The sequence below is a fragment of the Seriola lalandi genome, unplaced genomic scaffold (assembly GCF_002814215.2).
Source record: "Seriola lalandi dorsalis isolate HSWRI2012SDOR001 ecotype SW California unplaced genomic scaffold, Sedor1 jcf7180002054956, whole genome shotgun sequence".
Classification (NCBI taxonomy): Eukaryota; Metazoa; Chordata; class Actinopteri; order Carangiformes; family Carangidae; genus Seriola; species Seriola lalandi.
Window position 1 is genome coordinate 399,895 of NW_019525507.1, and position 13,092 is coordinate 412,986.

General features: G+C 39.1%; 1 protein-coding gene across 2 annotated transcripts in view; it reads left to right on the forward strand.

Moving 5' to 3' along the window:
* The window catches only part of rnf152 (ring finger protein 152), a 51,968-nt gene extending 41,180 nt beyond the window's left edge, over positions 1 to 10,788 (forward strand). For both annotated transcript variants that reach the window (XM_023395102.2, XM_023395103.2), the window contains exon 3: positions 5,253 to 10,788. In XM_023395102.2, the coding sequence (XP_023250870.1) occupies positions 5,453 to 6,097 (645 nt within the window). In that variant the 5' untranslated portion in view covers positions 5,253 to 5,452 and the 3' untranslated portion in view covers positions 6,098 to 10,788. The remainder of the gene's footprint in view (positions 1 to 5,252) is intronic.
* Positions 10,789 to 13,092: the final 2,304 nt, after the last annotated feature.

The following is a 13,092-nucleotide window of genomic DNA, read 5'->3' on the forward strand; positions in this document are numbered from 1 at the left end:
TATATATATATATATATATATATATATACACAGTGTGTGCGTGTTTGTTTGTGCATGTGTGTACTTCTGGCTGTGGCAGTTATTTTTAACTTCTGTCTGCTAGGACGGGTGCACTTGGCTTCTCCTCGGCTGATTGTGTGTGGAGGCCCTGAGGGAGTGTGTGTGTTCGTATAAGTGTGTATTCCCATTCAGTCCTCTTTGTGTGTGTGTTTTCTGTTGGTTACTCCCAGTGGACCACAGGCAATGTCGGGGTGGTGGAGGCCTCCGCCCGGTCACTCTGCATCATTACTAAATCATCAGTCCTTCCCTGCTCCCCTGATGATGCCACAGAAACACTGGTAGAATTATAAGGAGTCAAGTTTTTACCAAAATATATTGTATGGTTTATTTATATATTTGTGCATCTGTTAAATCGAATCAATTTGACTCTCACATTAATGGTTCTCCTGATTTGCGTCTTGTTCAGTACACTCTTGTTTAAACCAGCTCCTGCCCCCTTTCGTGTTCTTTTGTTGTGTTTCTATGTAGGTGTGAAAATGGGTCACAAACCAAGCTTTCGCCACTAAGCCAGGTTGCCCTGGTTACAGCTCAGCAGTTGAACCGATAAATCATTTTGTTAAGTAGCAGCTGTAGTTGCTCCTCGCCGTCGTTTCATGACCTCAGAGCGCACCTCCAGAGCAGACGTGTTATTTTCTTCAGCAGATTCAGAGAAAAATGTTACTGGATGTCCATGTTTCGATCTCCTTGGTCTGAGTGACGACTGTGTTTCAAGGCTGCGGAGAGTTGACTGAAAGCAACAGTCCAACCAAACCGGTAAATAAAATACCCAGATATGGCAGCTGAATGATACCAACATAAGTTTGTGCCATATATCCTGCTTAATAGAGCTGCAACAAGCCAAATACCTGACTATTTTATAGGCACAATATGGACCAACAACTATTTTCATAATCAAATAATCGTTTAGGTCAATTTATCCTAGAAAATATGATAAAAATTCAGATTTCTGCCTCTGAAAAGGGAAAGTTTCAAGTTCTGTGGCTTTCTTGGTCTTCCATGATATTAGACTTAAAAATTGGATTTATTGAGGGTTGGTTGGACAAAGCAAAAAAACAGCTTGGGCTTTTTGGAAATTATTACTTTATTAATTATGAAATTAGTATTATTTAGGGAATTATTTGCCAGTGTTGCTCATTTTGAGTAAAATCTAAAAAAAATAAATAATTTCTGAAAAAAAAACAAACATAACTAAAATTCTGATCCTTTGATTCTGCACAGCACAATATTATATTAATATATGCACAGGAAAATGCAGCCTCTTGTGATCTGATAACTGCAGTAGGTAATATTTCTGTTTGGATTTATTGTGCACCATTATTGTAAATATATAGAGAGTGGAAAGGCAGTTGATGGAGGAAAAAACTGAGGGGCAAAAAGGAAAGAAGGTACCTGGTGAAATGTATGACGCATTGGTATAAAGCAGGAAAGGCTTTACAGTCAGAAGGGGAGATGGAAGGAGGGCAAGAGAGAGCGACTGGGTGTATGGGAATATTGAGCCACAAAGCATTTATGTCAGATCAAAGCTAATCCTTATCTTTGGGAAAAGGATTCAGTAATACCCTGGGCTGTCTCGCCCCCTCAAGGGCAGGTCTCTTTCTCTGGCTCCGTCTCCCTCTGCTCGTCTTCCTCTCTCCTCACTTCTCTGTCAAAACGACCAGGATTTTTCCGCACTTTCCCTCGCCTTTTACTCGGTAACGGTGTGGAGAAACTAGGTCAGCTGGGGGAGTGCGGAGCGAGGAGGCAGGAGCAGGAGGGAGCGGAGGGTCTGGCCCCCGGACCCGGCTGGGGAGTGCAGAGCAGAGTAAGGAGATGCACATGAGGCTGAGTGGTGAAGTGGATGATGCTGACGAACACAGATAGGTTGACTTGACTGTAGAGTTTAGCAGTCTAACGAGGATTCGCTCAAGTGCTTATTCTGCTGAAGCATTTTACGGTGTGAGAAGTCCTGGTTTTCTTTACTGTCTGAGGCAACATGATTCAAACACATGTCCAATAAAATTGAGCATTACTGGGGCACTCCCTGCAGTATTACTGTTAACTTAAACTGTTGTTTAGTTTACCATAGTGCTGTAATGACTAGTTGATCGCCAGAAAATAGGTGAGGTAAGGTTGGTTGGTCAGGCAAAACAAGACATTTGAAGAAACCCAACAGTTCCCACAATGAACAAGCACTTGGCAACAGTGGGGAGGAAAATAGTGATTCTGGACAAAACCGATAATCAGGAAAATAATCAGCAGATTAATCAATAGTTAGAGTAATCATTATCGATTATCGGAATACCTCCATGACCAAAGTAGTGGAGTGATAACTGATAGATATTTCCACCTATAGAGCCGTGCTGCTACTGTGGCTGAAAATATGGTGTCTCCTTACCTTCAAAGCAGTCTGGCAGTCCACGATGTAATAAATCTTCGGAAACTTCTCGTCCAAAGTCATCGCAAAGGCCTAACAATCCAAAACAAAAAACTCAGTTCACCAAGACTCTTTCTGTCGCAATACTGATTCTGATACCCGAACTCCAGGCACCAGTTACAAGTCTGATACGAGTGTCGTCCTTTTCTGCAACCACACTGTGTCCAAGTAATTGGGATCATTTCTATGCAAGTCACATTAGGCGGTAGGTTTGTGGCCTGCTGTGACTTAATGAATGTACTTGCTGATAGCAGAGCGTGAAATAAAGACACATTTAATTTGGATTGTGTTTTGCCAAAACCTGATCCACTCAAAAGATTGTGTCGGTGCATCCTAAAAAACTAAATCAATAATGGTTTGAATAGTAGATTGAAGATTGAAGGCAGTGGGAAAGACTTTCGGAGTAGAAATGCTGCTTCTTTACCCTGAAAGAATTTGAATGAGGTGGCTCAGACATCTGATCAGGATTCCTCCTGGACATCTTCCTAAGGAGGTGTTCCCGGCAGAGCGACCTGGAGGAAACCCTGGGGCAGACCTTGAACGAACTGGAGGGATTATGTATCCCGTCTGGCCTGGGTATGCCTCAGGATCCCTCCAAGAAAGAGCTGAAGGACATGGCTCTGGGTGTCTAGACCACCTTGTTTATTCTGCTGTGATCACGTTTGTTACTTAGACACTCATGGATCCAATCAATGAAATTATTTTTCTAAAGGGTTCAGATTTGATATGCAGGTTCTATGTGGGATTTCAGTTCGGTAAAATGCTATCAAATTCTAAACCTTGTCTTGGTGCAGTTATTTACCACCGCCCAAGGTCGAATGTGATCAAACTCTCTTGTCCAAATGAACCAAACTAAAGGTCTCCAGAGTGAATAAATTGCTCCCAGCATGCTCGGTGTGAACATGCTCTAATCTGTCATTGCCACGTCGGTGTCCCCACAGGGCGCTATGAGGAGTTTAATTGCCTGAGATCTTGTTTCTGATAAGGGACTGAAATGTATGGTGTTGCAGGGCAATCCATGCTCACCTTTTTTCCATTTCTCTCACCACTTTTCTCTCCACCGCACCCACCTACCGCACCCACCTACCCCCCCCCACCCCCCAATCCATCTGTCTCACCCCTCACTCTAGCTGTCTAGCCACGGTCGTGCCCGGAGCAACACCGGCTCTGTTGAGATGGCTGCCAAGAGAAAGGGAAAGAAAAATCTAGTCGTCTTCCCTCCTCAGCAGTTTTCACACTTGACAATTTGGGCAAAAAGAATAAAATATAAAGTCGACAGGGCCCTGTTTGGTATTCATTGTTTCCTTGGTGCTATTTCGACAGGGTTTAATCATCTGTAAAAGCAAACTATCACAGCTTCCGCATGGATTAACACGGTAGACGTGATTATGCAAGAAGAGTAGGAGTAGTAGGAGGAGGAGGAGGAGGAGGAGGAAATTGTTTATGTAGTCTGTGGCCTGAAGGAGACAGTTAAAAGAATTAGCCATACTTAACATAGATACTGAGGCGAAGGGGTCTCATGAACTCGCCCCTGCTGTAGTCAGCTGCCGGCTGATATGTATGATGTGTGCCGTACATAATAATGACTCCCCGGCGTTCATGAAGCATTGTTGTCGTTTGACCTCTGCCTCTTCCTCACTCAGGGCTGAGTGTGAGTTGCCTGCTGTGAGAGCAGTCGTCTGTGAAGTGCCATTTGTTCCTCTAACTGAAACTTTGGGACCATTAAAACAAGTTTTATCTCTTTAAATAGAAACAGTGGTCGAAAGTAACCAAGTACATTTACTCAACTGCTTTGAGGTCGAGTTCCATTTCATGCTGCTTCACTACATTTTTAGGGAAAATATTGTTTTTTAATCCACTAAATTTAGTGGGCAGCTGTAGTAACTTTGCAGTAGGTTCTGGTTCTATAATAATAAGTGTTAAGTGCATAAAATCTCCTTCTTATCAAGACATTTTAGTATTTAATTGAGTCTAATTTTCCTTTTAATAAAAGGGAAAGTTCAATAGGAAAATTACTGTTTTCCTTACAGTTGCAAGTATTTTCTACAACAGTTTCATTTTTCATGATTCTTGTGCAGAGACCGGCCTCATTCTGTCTCGTTTCAAGCTGCAGTCTCTGCTTTTTTTAGAGCATTTTTAAACACATTGATATAAAACTAAAATCTCATTGAAGTATTCACTGACATATTTTTTCACTTGTTTGAAGAAAATAAGGTTTTAAGGACGCAGGAGAGATTTGGAGTTTTGCGCTGCTTCCTAACAGCAAACAGGATAGTTACAAATGTAATGTATCAGTAAAATTAATTATTTGTTTATATAAAATGAATATTACTTTGTATAATACAACAACATCAAAGGACGGTGTTTCCTGCGTAATGAGTACTTTTGCTATTTTAAGTACATTAATAAAATACATACACATACAATACTGATAAACACAATACTGGGTAGTTTGGGTAATACGAATTGTTGGGTACATTATGAATTCATGAAGACTGAAAATCTGTTTATTTGAGTAAGTTGACTGCAGAAATGAACCAGGGAGAAAAGGTCTTCAATGGTGAGGTCATCTTATAATCAAGGTCATCCTGTATGCTGTAGTGCAACATAAAATCACTGTGCATGTCAGGACATAAACTTCCTGTCAAAGTTAGAAATATTGGCCTCCACAGAAAGTAGTTTTTGTTGCTCTTTCTTGCATATTAACTCACATCAATGCTCAATTTCATGAGCACCAAGGCACATCATCCTGAATGCTTTCCATTCTCCTCTGTTGCAGATGGATGACCATGCTGCCACCAAAGGGCTGTGAAGTCGTGGACGGTGGTGAACCGTCAAGTATCGGAGCCAGCTGTACTTTCCTAACTTCACGCGGAGCCGTGCGACCTTTCTACTAGATCTGTTTGTTTTTGACTTTGACGATCTCTGAAAATATCCGCCAGTGAATACAAGAAGGGACCATCAACCCACCTTTCCAAAATGGAGACTCTTTCCCAGGATTCGATTCTGGAGTGCCAGATCTGCTTTAACTACTACAGCCCCCGCCGGCGGCCCAAACTCCTGGATTGCCGACACACGTGCTGCTCGGTGTGTTTGACCCAGATGCGCAGCAGCCAGAAGGAGATTCGTTGTCCTTGGTGCCGTGGCGTCACCAAGCTGCCGCCGGGCCTGTCCGTCTCCCAGCTCCCGGATGACCCGGACATCATCACTGTCATCGCCATCCCTCACGCCTCTGAGCACACGCCTGTCTTCATCCGCCTCCCCAGCAATGGCTGCTACATGCTGCCCCTGCCCGTTGCCAAGGAGCGGGCGCTCGGCCTGCCGGGAGAGCTGGGATGTCGCTTCCTGCCTGGCAGCCAGCAGAAAGGGGTTACCGTGGTGACCGTACCTGAGCAGCAGCCCCTGGGCCTGGCTATGGGTTTAGAGGGTGTGGGGGTCGGGCTGGAGGGAGGTGAGGGCGAGAGGAGAGTTACTGGCCCGGTGGGAGGAGGCGGGAAGGGCTCCACGTGGTCCGGCGTGTGCACGGTGATCCTGGTGGCCTGCGTGCTGCTCTTCCTCCTGGGCATCGTGCTGCACAACATGTCCTGCATCTCCAAACGCTTCACTGTCATCTCCTGCGGCTGAGGGAAGGGGGAGACTGCTCGGACTGCCGCAGACCCCCCCCCCCCCCCCCCCCCCCGGATTCCCCCACTAGCCCTGCCTCTCCTCAGGGCAGGACTCTGCTGAGGAGAGGACACTAAACTCACATCATGGGCATACAAGGAAACTACAGAGCAATGTAGAGAGACACAGATGAAGGGGGCGAGGGCAAGGAGGAGACTCACAAATGGTCTGCCATCATGTCCCATTTTTTTTTATTTGGGAGACTGAAATGAAAATAGAAATAGAAAAACAACCCTTCACTTTCCTCTTTGTTTTTTGCCAGCTGATATGTTTTTTGGCTGGGGACCAGTCAAGTCACTCACACTCACAGCGGTTGGAGTGCCTGTTTAGTCTGTGGTTTGTAGAAGTACATCAACTATCATAGTGTTGTTTAGATGAGTGTAGGTTCCAAGTGTGCCGTCTCCAGCTGGTGCTGCAGTACAGAGAGTCCGGACTTGGCTGCTCTCCATTCTCTGATGCTGCAGGAATTGACTGTGCAAGATGCACGCCTGGCCCCCATCTGCATCGTCTGGGAAACTCAAAATCAACACGGCTTTCATTTTCTCCTTTTGTTTCTTTGACACAACCTGTTCCTGTTCAGAACGAACTGTTGCTGTAATGGTTCCATTTAGTTAGTAAAGAGGTTGTCAAAAAATACAAAACACAGACTGTAATGTTCATACATGCCAGCATATTATTCAGCTCAGCTAAAATGGATACTGGGTTGCTTTAGGCTTAAGAATATAATTTAGTGCTTAAATTATGTGTTGATTGGTTAATTGGAAATACCTGATTAATCTTTAAGTCATTTATTAAGCAAAATTGCCAAATGTTTGATGGCTCCAGCTTCTTAAATGTGATGATTCAATGTTTTTTTTTCTGTTTTATATCGTTAAGTGAATATCTTTGGATTTTGTTTGCACAAAACGAGCAATTTGAAGACGTCACTTGGGTTCTCGAAACATGCAATGGTCACCGTTTTATGACATTGGCTTTACTAAACAATGTTTTTATTTACTAAGATGATTACAGATTTGTGCAGCCTTCTAGTAGGATGCTAAACAAAGATGCAATAAGTGGCTCAAATACTTGAATTAGCGAAAATGTAAAAGTTTGACATTTTGTTTATCAGCCTCCTTTCAGACTTGGATGAAAAGATTAATACCACCTTTTATACGTCAATTAGCTACGGAAAAGACAAACAAATAAACAAGATAAAAGGTGTTGGTAGATTTTTGAATTTTTTTTATTTCCAATCTAAGCTAATGGCCTCCTGGCGCCAGCTCTGCATTTACCACACATATATGACAGTGGTATGGATTTTCTCATCTAACTCTCTGCAAGAGAGCCAATAAGCCGAAATGTCAAAAATATTCCTTTAAATAAAAGCAAGAGGCTACAAAATTTGAAATTTAACAGAAGCCTTCATGAGGAAAACATTGTTGCTTTTAGTGTTTTTTTTTTTTTTGTTTTTTTTTGTGCTACTTCAGCAGTGCGTCCATTTTTGTGTTTTCCCATGGATGCTCCAGCGATTATTTACTCTGTTCATCTGCTTTTCATCCTGACCTCCTTCAGACCGATCGTCCTCTAAAGACGAACTCTCCAGGTCAGACCAAACCTTTGCCGGCAGCCCACACACTATCGACTTCTCATCTTAATACCTCCCTTAATTTAGAAACTGGTGGATATATGGGCTCAACAGTGCGATGGTGTGTGTTTGTGTGTGCGAGTAATGGGTCAGTAACGGGTCAGGAGTGGGTGGGCACTGCAGGGCTCCAGTTAATGACGACTGTATCGATTTATCTGCTTTTGAATATCTCTCGTATCCACAGAGATGGATGTTTCTCTTTTGTTTTTCACTTTTATATGTTGAGGCAAGCAGTTTGTCCGTTTACTGTATCGTTACAGCAATGGAGTGCACAGCACACACAAACAGGGTGAACTCTTTTGTATAGCAGCCTCGTCATGTACAGAACGATTGTAATTTTTGTCTTTTTCTGATCATTTTCTTTTGTTGACATGTTTAACTTCCGATCTCAGATTAGGGAGTGTCTATGTGTTTGCTCTTTAAATAACAAACATTACAAGTTATTCAGTTCACTTCAGGGCACTCGGAACATGAGGAAAAAAAGTAAAAAAACAAAAAAAAACAAAACAAGTTTGGTATTTAGCAATTTAGCATATAAAGAATTATAAACTGCACCGAAATGTTATATATAAATACATATATCCACTTGTTCACTTAAAAATAATTCCTTGATATTATTTAATATCTACATTATGGAGGATCCATTCACTCACAGTTAACAGAGTGAAATTACAGGAACTTTTCTTAGATGTTTTGTTCAAACTGCGGCTTTTTCAGTCTGCTTTGATCTTCCATATGAGCATGACCATACCACCTTAAACCAAAGTCTAAAGTTTCCTCGCTGCCAAACATAAGTATTTTATTTTCCTTCAAAATTAACAAATTTTCCTTCTTTTTTTTTTTTCATTGGGGCTTTTGTAAATTATTTGATTCACCATCTTCCCCCAAAGCAAAGTCTGAGATTTCCTGCTCCTTAAACAGAAAAAAATGAGTCTGGACACCATTTTGCAGCTCACGGCTTATTGCACATGAATATTCTTTTGAAAAGGCGTTAGGGTCACAATAGGGCAACTGTTTATTTTGCAGATGCAGCGAGAGGCTGTGTTAAGTTCAGCTGAACTGGTTCATGTGGGACATGTGGCTGCTGTTGCTATGAGACTACGTTGAGAGCCCTTTTGAAGTTCAGAGCTCCTTTGCTGAAAGTTGAAATATTTTTAGCTCCCAATGCTCAGCGCTCTGTGTAGGGTCTAAAAAAAAAATTGATTCCTCAGCACTTGAGTTTGAAGTTGTTTTTCTAGCATGGCTTCACCCAAGACAACTAATAAGAAATAACGGAAATTTTTGGCATCTCAACTATTAGTTACAAACCCCTTATAAGCAATATTAACATTAAATAACTGGTTTACAACACGTATATGTAGTTGTAAGCAGATATATGGACATTAAGTGTATATTAATGCAGAGTATACAATTATAACTTGAAGACATTTTATATTCACTATGTTATATATTCATTATACAGCAGCTTCCACTTAAGGGAGCATAATAACATCAATTGTTGGCAAATACAATATTAATCATTTATAACTGCTTACAATTACATTATATTGTTTTACAGACTGTTTATTAAAGTTGAACGTGAGGTTAAAAAAAATACATGTTTGATCTTACAATTTCTTGTCACAATTTTACTGTATTTCCATTGGGAAAGTGAATTTAAAAAAAAAAGTATAAAGACTTATTTGGCAGATACAGACTTAACTGTTCATCATGGGCTTTTACACTCACAAGTACAGTACATCACACGCAATGTGAGAGGCACAGTGTGGGATCTTTTGGGCTTTGTGGCAAAATCTGATCCACTGTGACACTGAGGGGGTGTTTATGGGCCAGTTCACAAAAAAAAAGAAGAAAAAAAAAGACGGATTTGAAGGAAACTACTTTTCTAACAAAAAGGTTGTCCCTTTGAAAACTCTTCACTGTGTGCAGAAAGTGCATTATAACCAGAGTAATGGGGACGCAGTTGTTGCTGCTGAAAGTCCATTCACCTCAACTGTAAAGACCAGAACAAATAAAACCAAAAGCTGTCAAGGCTGATAAATCAGACGATGTAAAAGAAACTCAAGATGTTTTGAAACTGTCACCTTTGTGTTACACCCACAACTATTTCTTGTTTGCAATCATTAAAGAAATAAGAAAATCTTTGTATGTCAGAAAATCTATCAGCTGGAGTTTTTTGAACTCTCAAATATCAACATCAGTATCAACCTCAGAAATCCTGAATGAGTCAGACTGAAATGGCGACATCACTAAATGCATAATTAAGTGGAAAAATATTTTGTAGGAATTTTGGTGAACCAGCTCTTCATTAAGCCCTCAAGCTTGGCACAAACTCTTAAGCAATCAGCTTGTTTGCCTCACAACCTAATCACTCTCATTTTTTTACACTATCAATACCAATAATAACATTGATTGCTATGCTAAATTATTCTAATTATTATTAATTGTTCTTGGATCCAAGCCCATACCACTTCCAATTCAAAGCAGTATAAACAGCTGTAACATGCCGTTGGTGATTATCCACACACAGGTCTCACTCTATGATAAATGAACCTGTTTGTAGGTCTTTTCCTTTTGCCAATCCAGCATGAATGAGGCACTAAACATGATGCAATGCAACCTTGTTTGTTCTAATAGATAATATGTGACAATTGATTTAAAAATGATAAATTCTTCCATCTTTTAACACAGCACTGTTCCTGCCATAATTCAAACTTTTCATCCTTTCAGTCACATGACATTTGTCTGTAACTTTGAAAGAATATCCTGCCTCTGAATCTCCTTCCTGCCCTCTGTTAATCATCGTTTTTTCAAATTCAGAAACTGCCCTCTACGACATTTTTACAGAAACTTAAAAAAAGAGTGAAGGCTAGAGACGCGTAGAAAGGAGGCTTTTCATTTCTGTGCCTGTGTGTTTGTAAAATGCTGTGAAGTTCCTGTTGTAGTTTCCTGTTTGCGTTGGGTCTGACGACGCAAGCAGCAGCTGTTTTTGGTGAACTATTAAAGCAAATGCTCTGAATCTGAACGACAAGGGCTCCTGTCTTTATTTTAAATTTAACCGTCCTAATAGCTTGTGTGTGTGTGCGTGCGTGCGTGCGTGTGTTTTCAGCTGTAACGTAAATGTCCTTGCTCTCTATTTTTAAAGAAATGAACTCCGCTAAAAGATTTAAAATAAAAAAAGCTTATTCCCTGTAGCTTCATTTATCAAAGTCCCATATTTCACAGTTGAGTGAACTTGGTAGAAGAACAGGCGCTCTTTGTTTACCCTCAGGAACCTCTTTTCTCCTCAAATATTTATTGATACAGTGTCAGGGAGGTAATTAACGCTCTCCGGGGGCCAATTGCAGCCGACTTTGCTGCAGAAAAAAACATCTATTCCTCACAGGCAGCAGCTGCTAATGATGACCACACTCATCATGGACTGCATTGACCGTAGGGGGACTAAAAGGTGACAAAACATTACGATCAAGCAAGGATGTAGGTTTGGTCTCAACATTGGTAACCCAGTGGCCCCTCCAAAACAAAGAGATTGGCTTTTTAATGCTGTCAACCAAATGGTTTATTAACATATAAGATCTGAATTTACATTCAGGAATACCCATATAAAAATGTTATATATGTACATGTATAGAAATTCCATAGGCTATGTGAAATATGTGTACCTATGAAGTAAAATAATATGTATTTAAAGAATAGCCAATATAGTAAAAATTATATATGAAACCTGATAAAAATTGGAAAACATCATAGTATAGTATGGCTTAAAAATGTCAAAAAATGTCATGGTATAGTATGGCATAAAAATGTTAAAAAACATCATAGTATAGTTTGGCTTAAAAACATAAAAAAATGTCATAGTATAGTATGGCACAAAAATGTCAAAAAATGACATGGTATAGTATGGAATAAAAATGTAAAAAAAACGTCATAGTATAGTATGGCATAAAAATGTCAAAACACGTCATACTAGAGTATGGAATAAAAATGTCAAAAACCGTCATAGTATAGCATGGCATAAAAATAAAAAAAAACATCATAGTATAGTATGGCATAAAAACGTCATAGTATAGTAAGACATAAAAACGTCAAAAAACATCATAGTATAGTATGGCATAAAAACATCAAAAAACGTCATAGTATAGTATGAAATAAAAACTTCATAGTATAGTACGGAATAAAAACGTCAAAAAACATCATAGTATAGAATAGCATAAAAATGTCTAAAACTGTCATAGTATAGTATGGCATAAATGTCATAGTACAATAAGACTGTCAAAAAATGTCATAGTACAGTAAGGCATAAAAATGTCAAAAAACATCATAGTATGGCATAAAAACGTCAAAAAACGTCATAGTATAGTATGGAATAAAAATGTAAAAAATATCATAGTGTAGTATGGCATAAAAATGTCAAAGAACGTCATAGTATAGTATGGCATAAAAATGACAAAAAACGTCATAGTATAGAATAGCATAAAAACGTCATAGTATAGTATGGTATAAAAACGTTAAAACCATCATAGTATTGTATGGGATAAAAATGTCTAAAATCGTCATATTATGGCATAAAAATTCAAAAAATGTCATAGTATAGTATGGCATAAAAATGTCAAAAAACTTCATAGTATAGTATGGCATAAAAATGTCAAAACATGTCATAGTATAGTATGGAATAAAAATGTCAAAAAACATCATAGTATAGTATGGCATAAAAACGTCATAGTATAGTACGGAATAAAAACGTGTAAAAACATCATATAGTATGGCATAAAAACGTGAAAAAACGTCATAGTATAGTATGAAATAAAAACGCCATTGTATAGTACAGAATAAAAACGTGAAAAAACATCATAGTATAGTATGGCATAAAAATGTCTAAAACCGTCATAGTATAGTATGGCATAAAAACGTCATAGTATAGTACTGAATAAAAATGTCAAAAATGTCATAGTATAGTATAGCATAAATGTCATAGTATAGTAAAACATGAAAATATAAAAAAAAAAAAAATCATAGTACAGTAAGGCATATGAAAATTAAAAAACACCATAGAATAATATGGCAGAAAAATGTCAAAAAAATATCATAGTTTAGTAGAATATAAAAATGTCAAAAGACCTCAAGGTATAGTAAGGACAGAAAATATCATAGTATAGTCAGGCATAAAAATGTAAAAAGACCTCATAAAATAGTAAGGACTGAAAATATCATAGTATAGTATAGCATAAAACACAAAAAATGTCATAGTATAGTAAAGTGTAAAAATGTTAAAAACCGTAATAGTATAGTAAGGACTGAAAACATAGTATTGTATGGCAGAGAAAAAGGC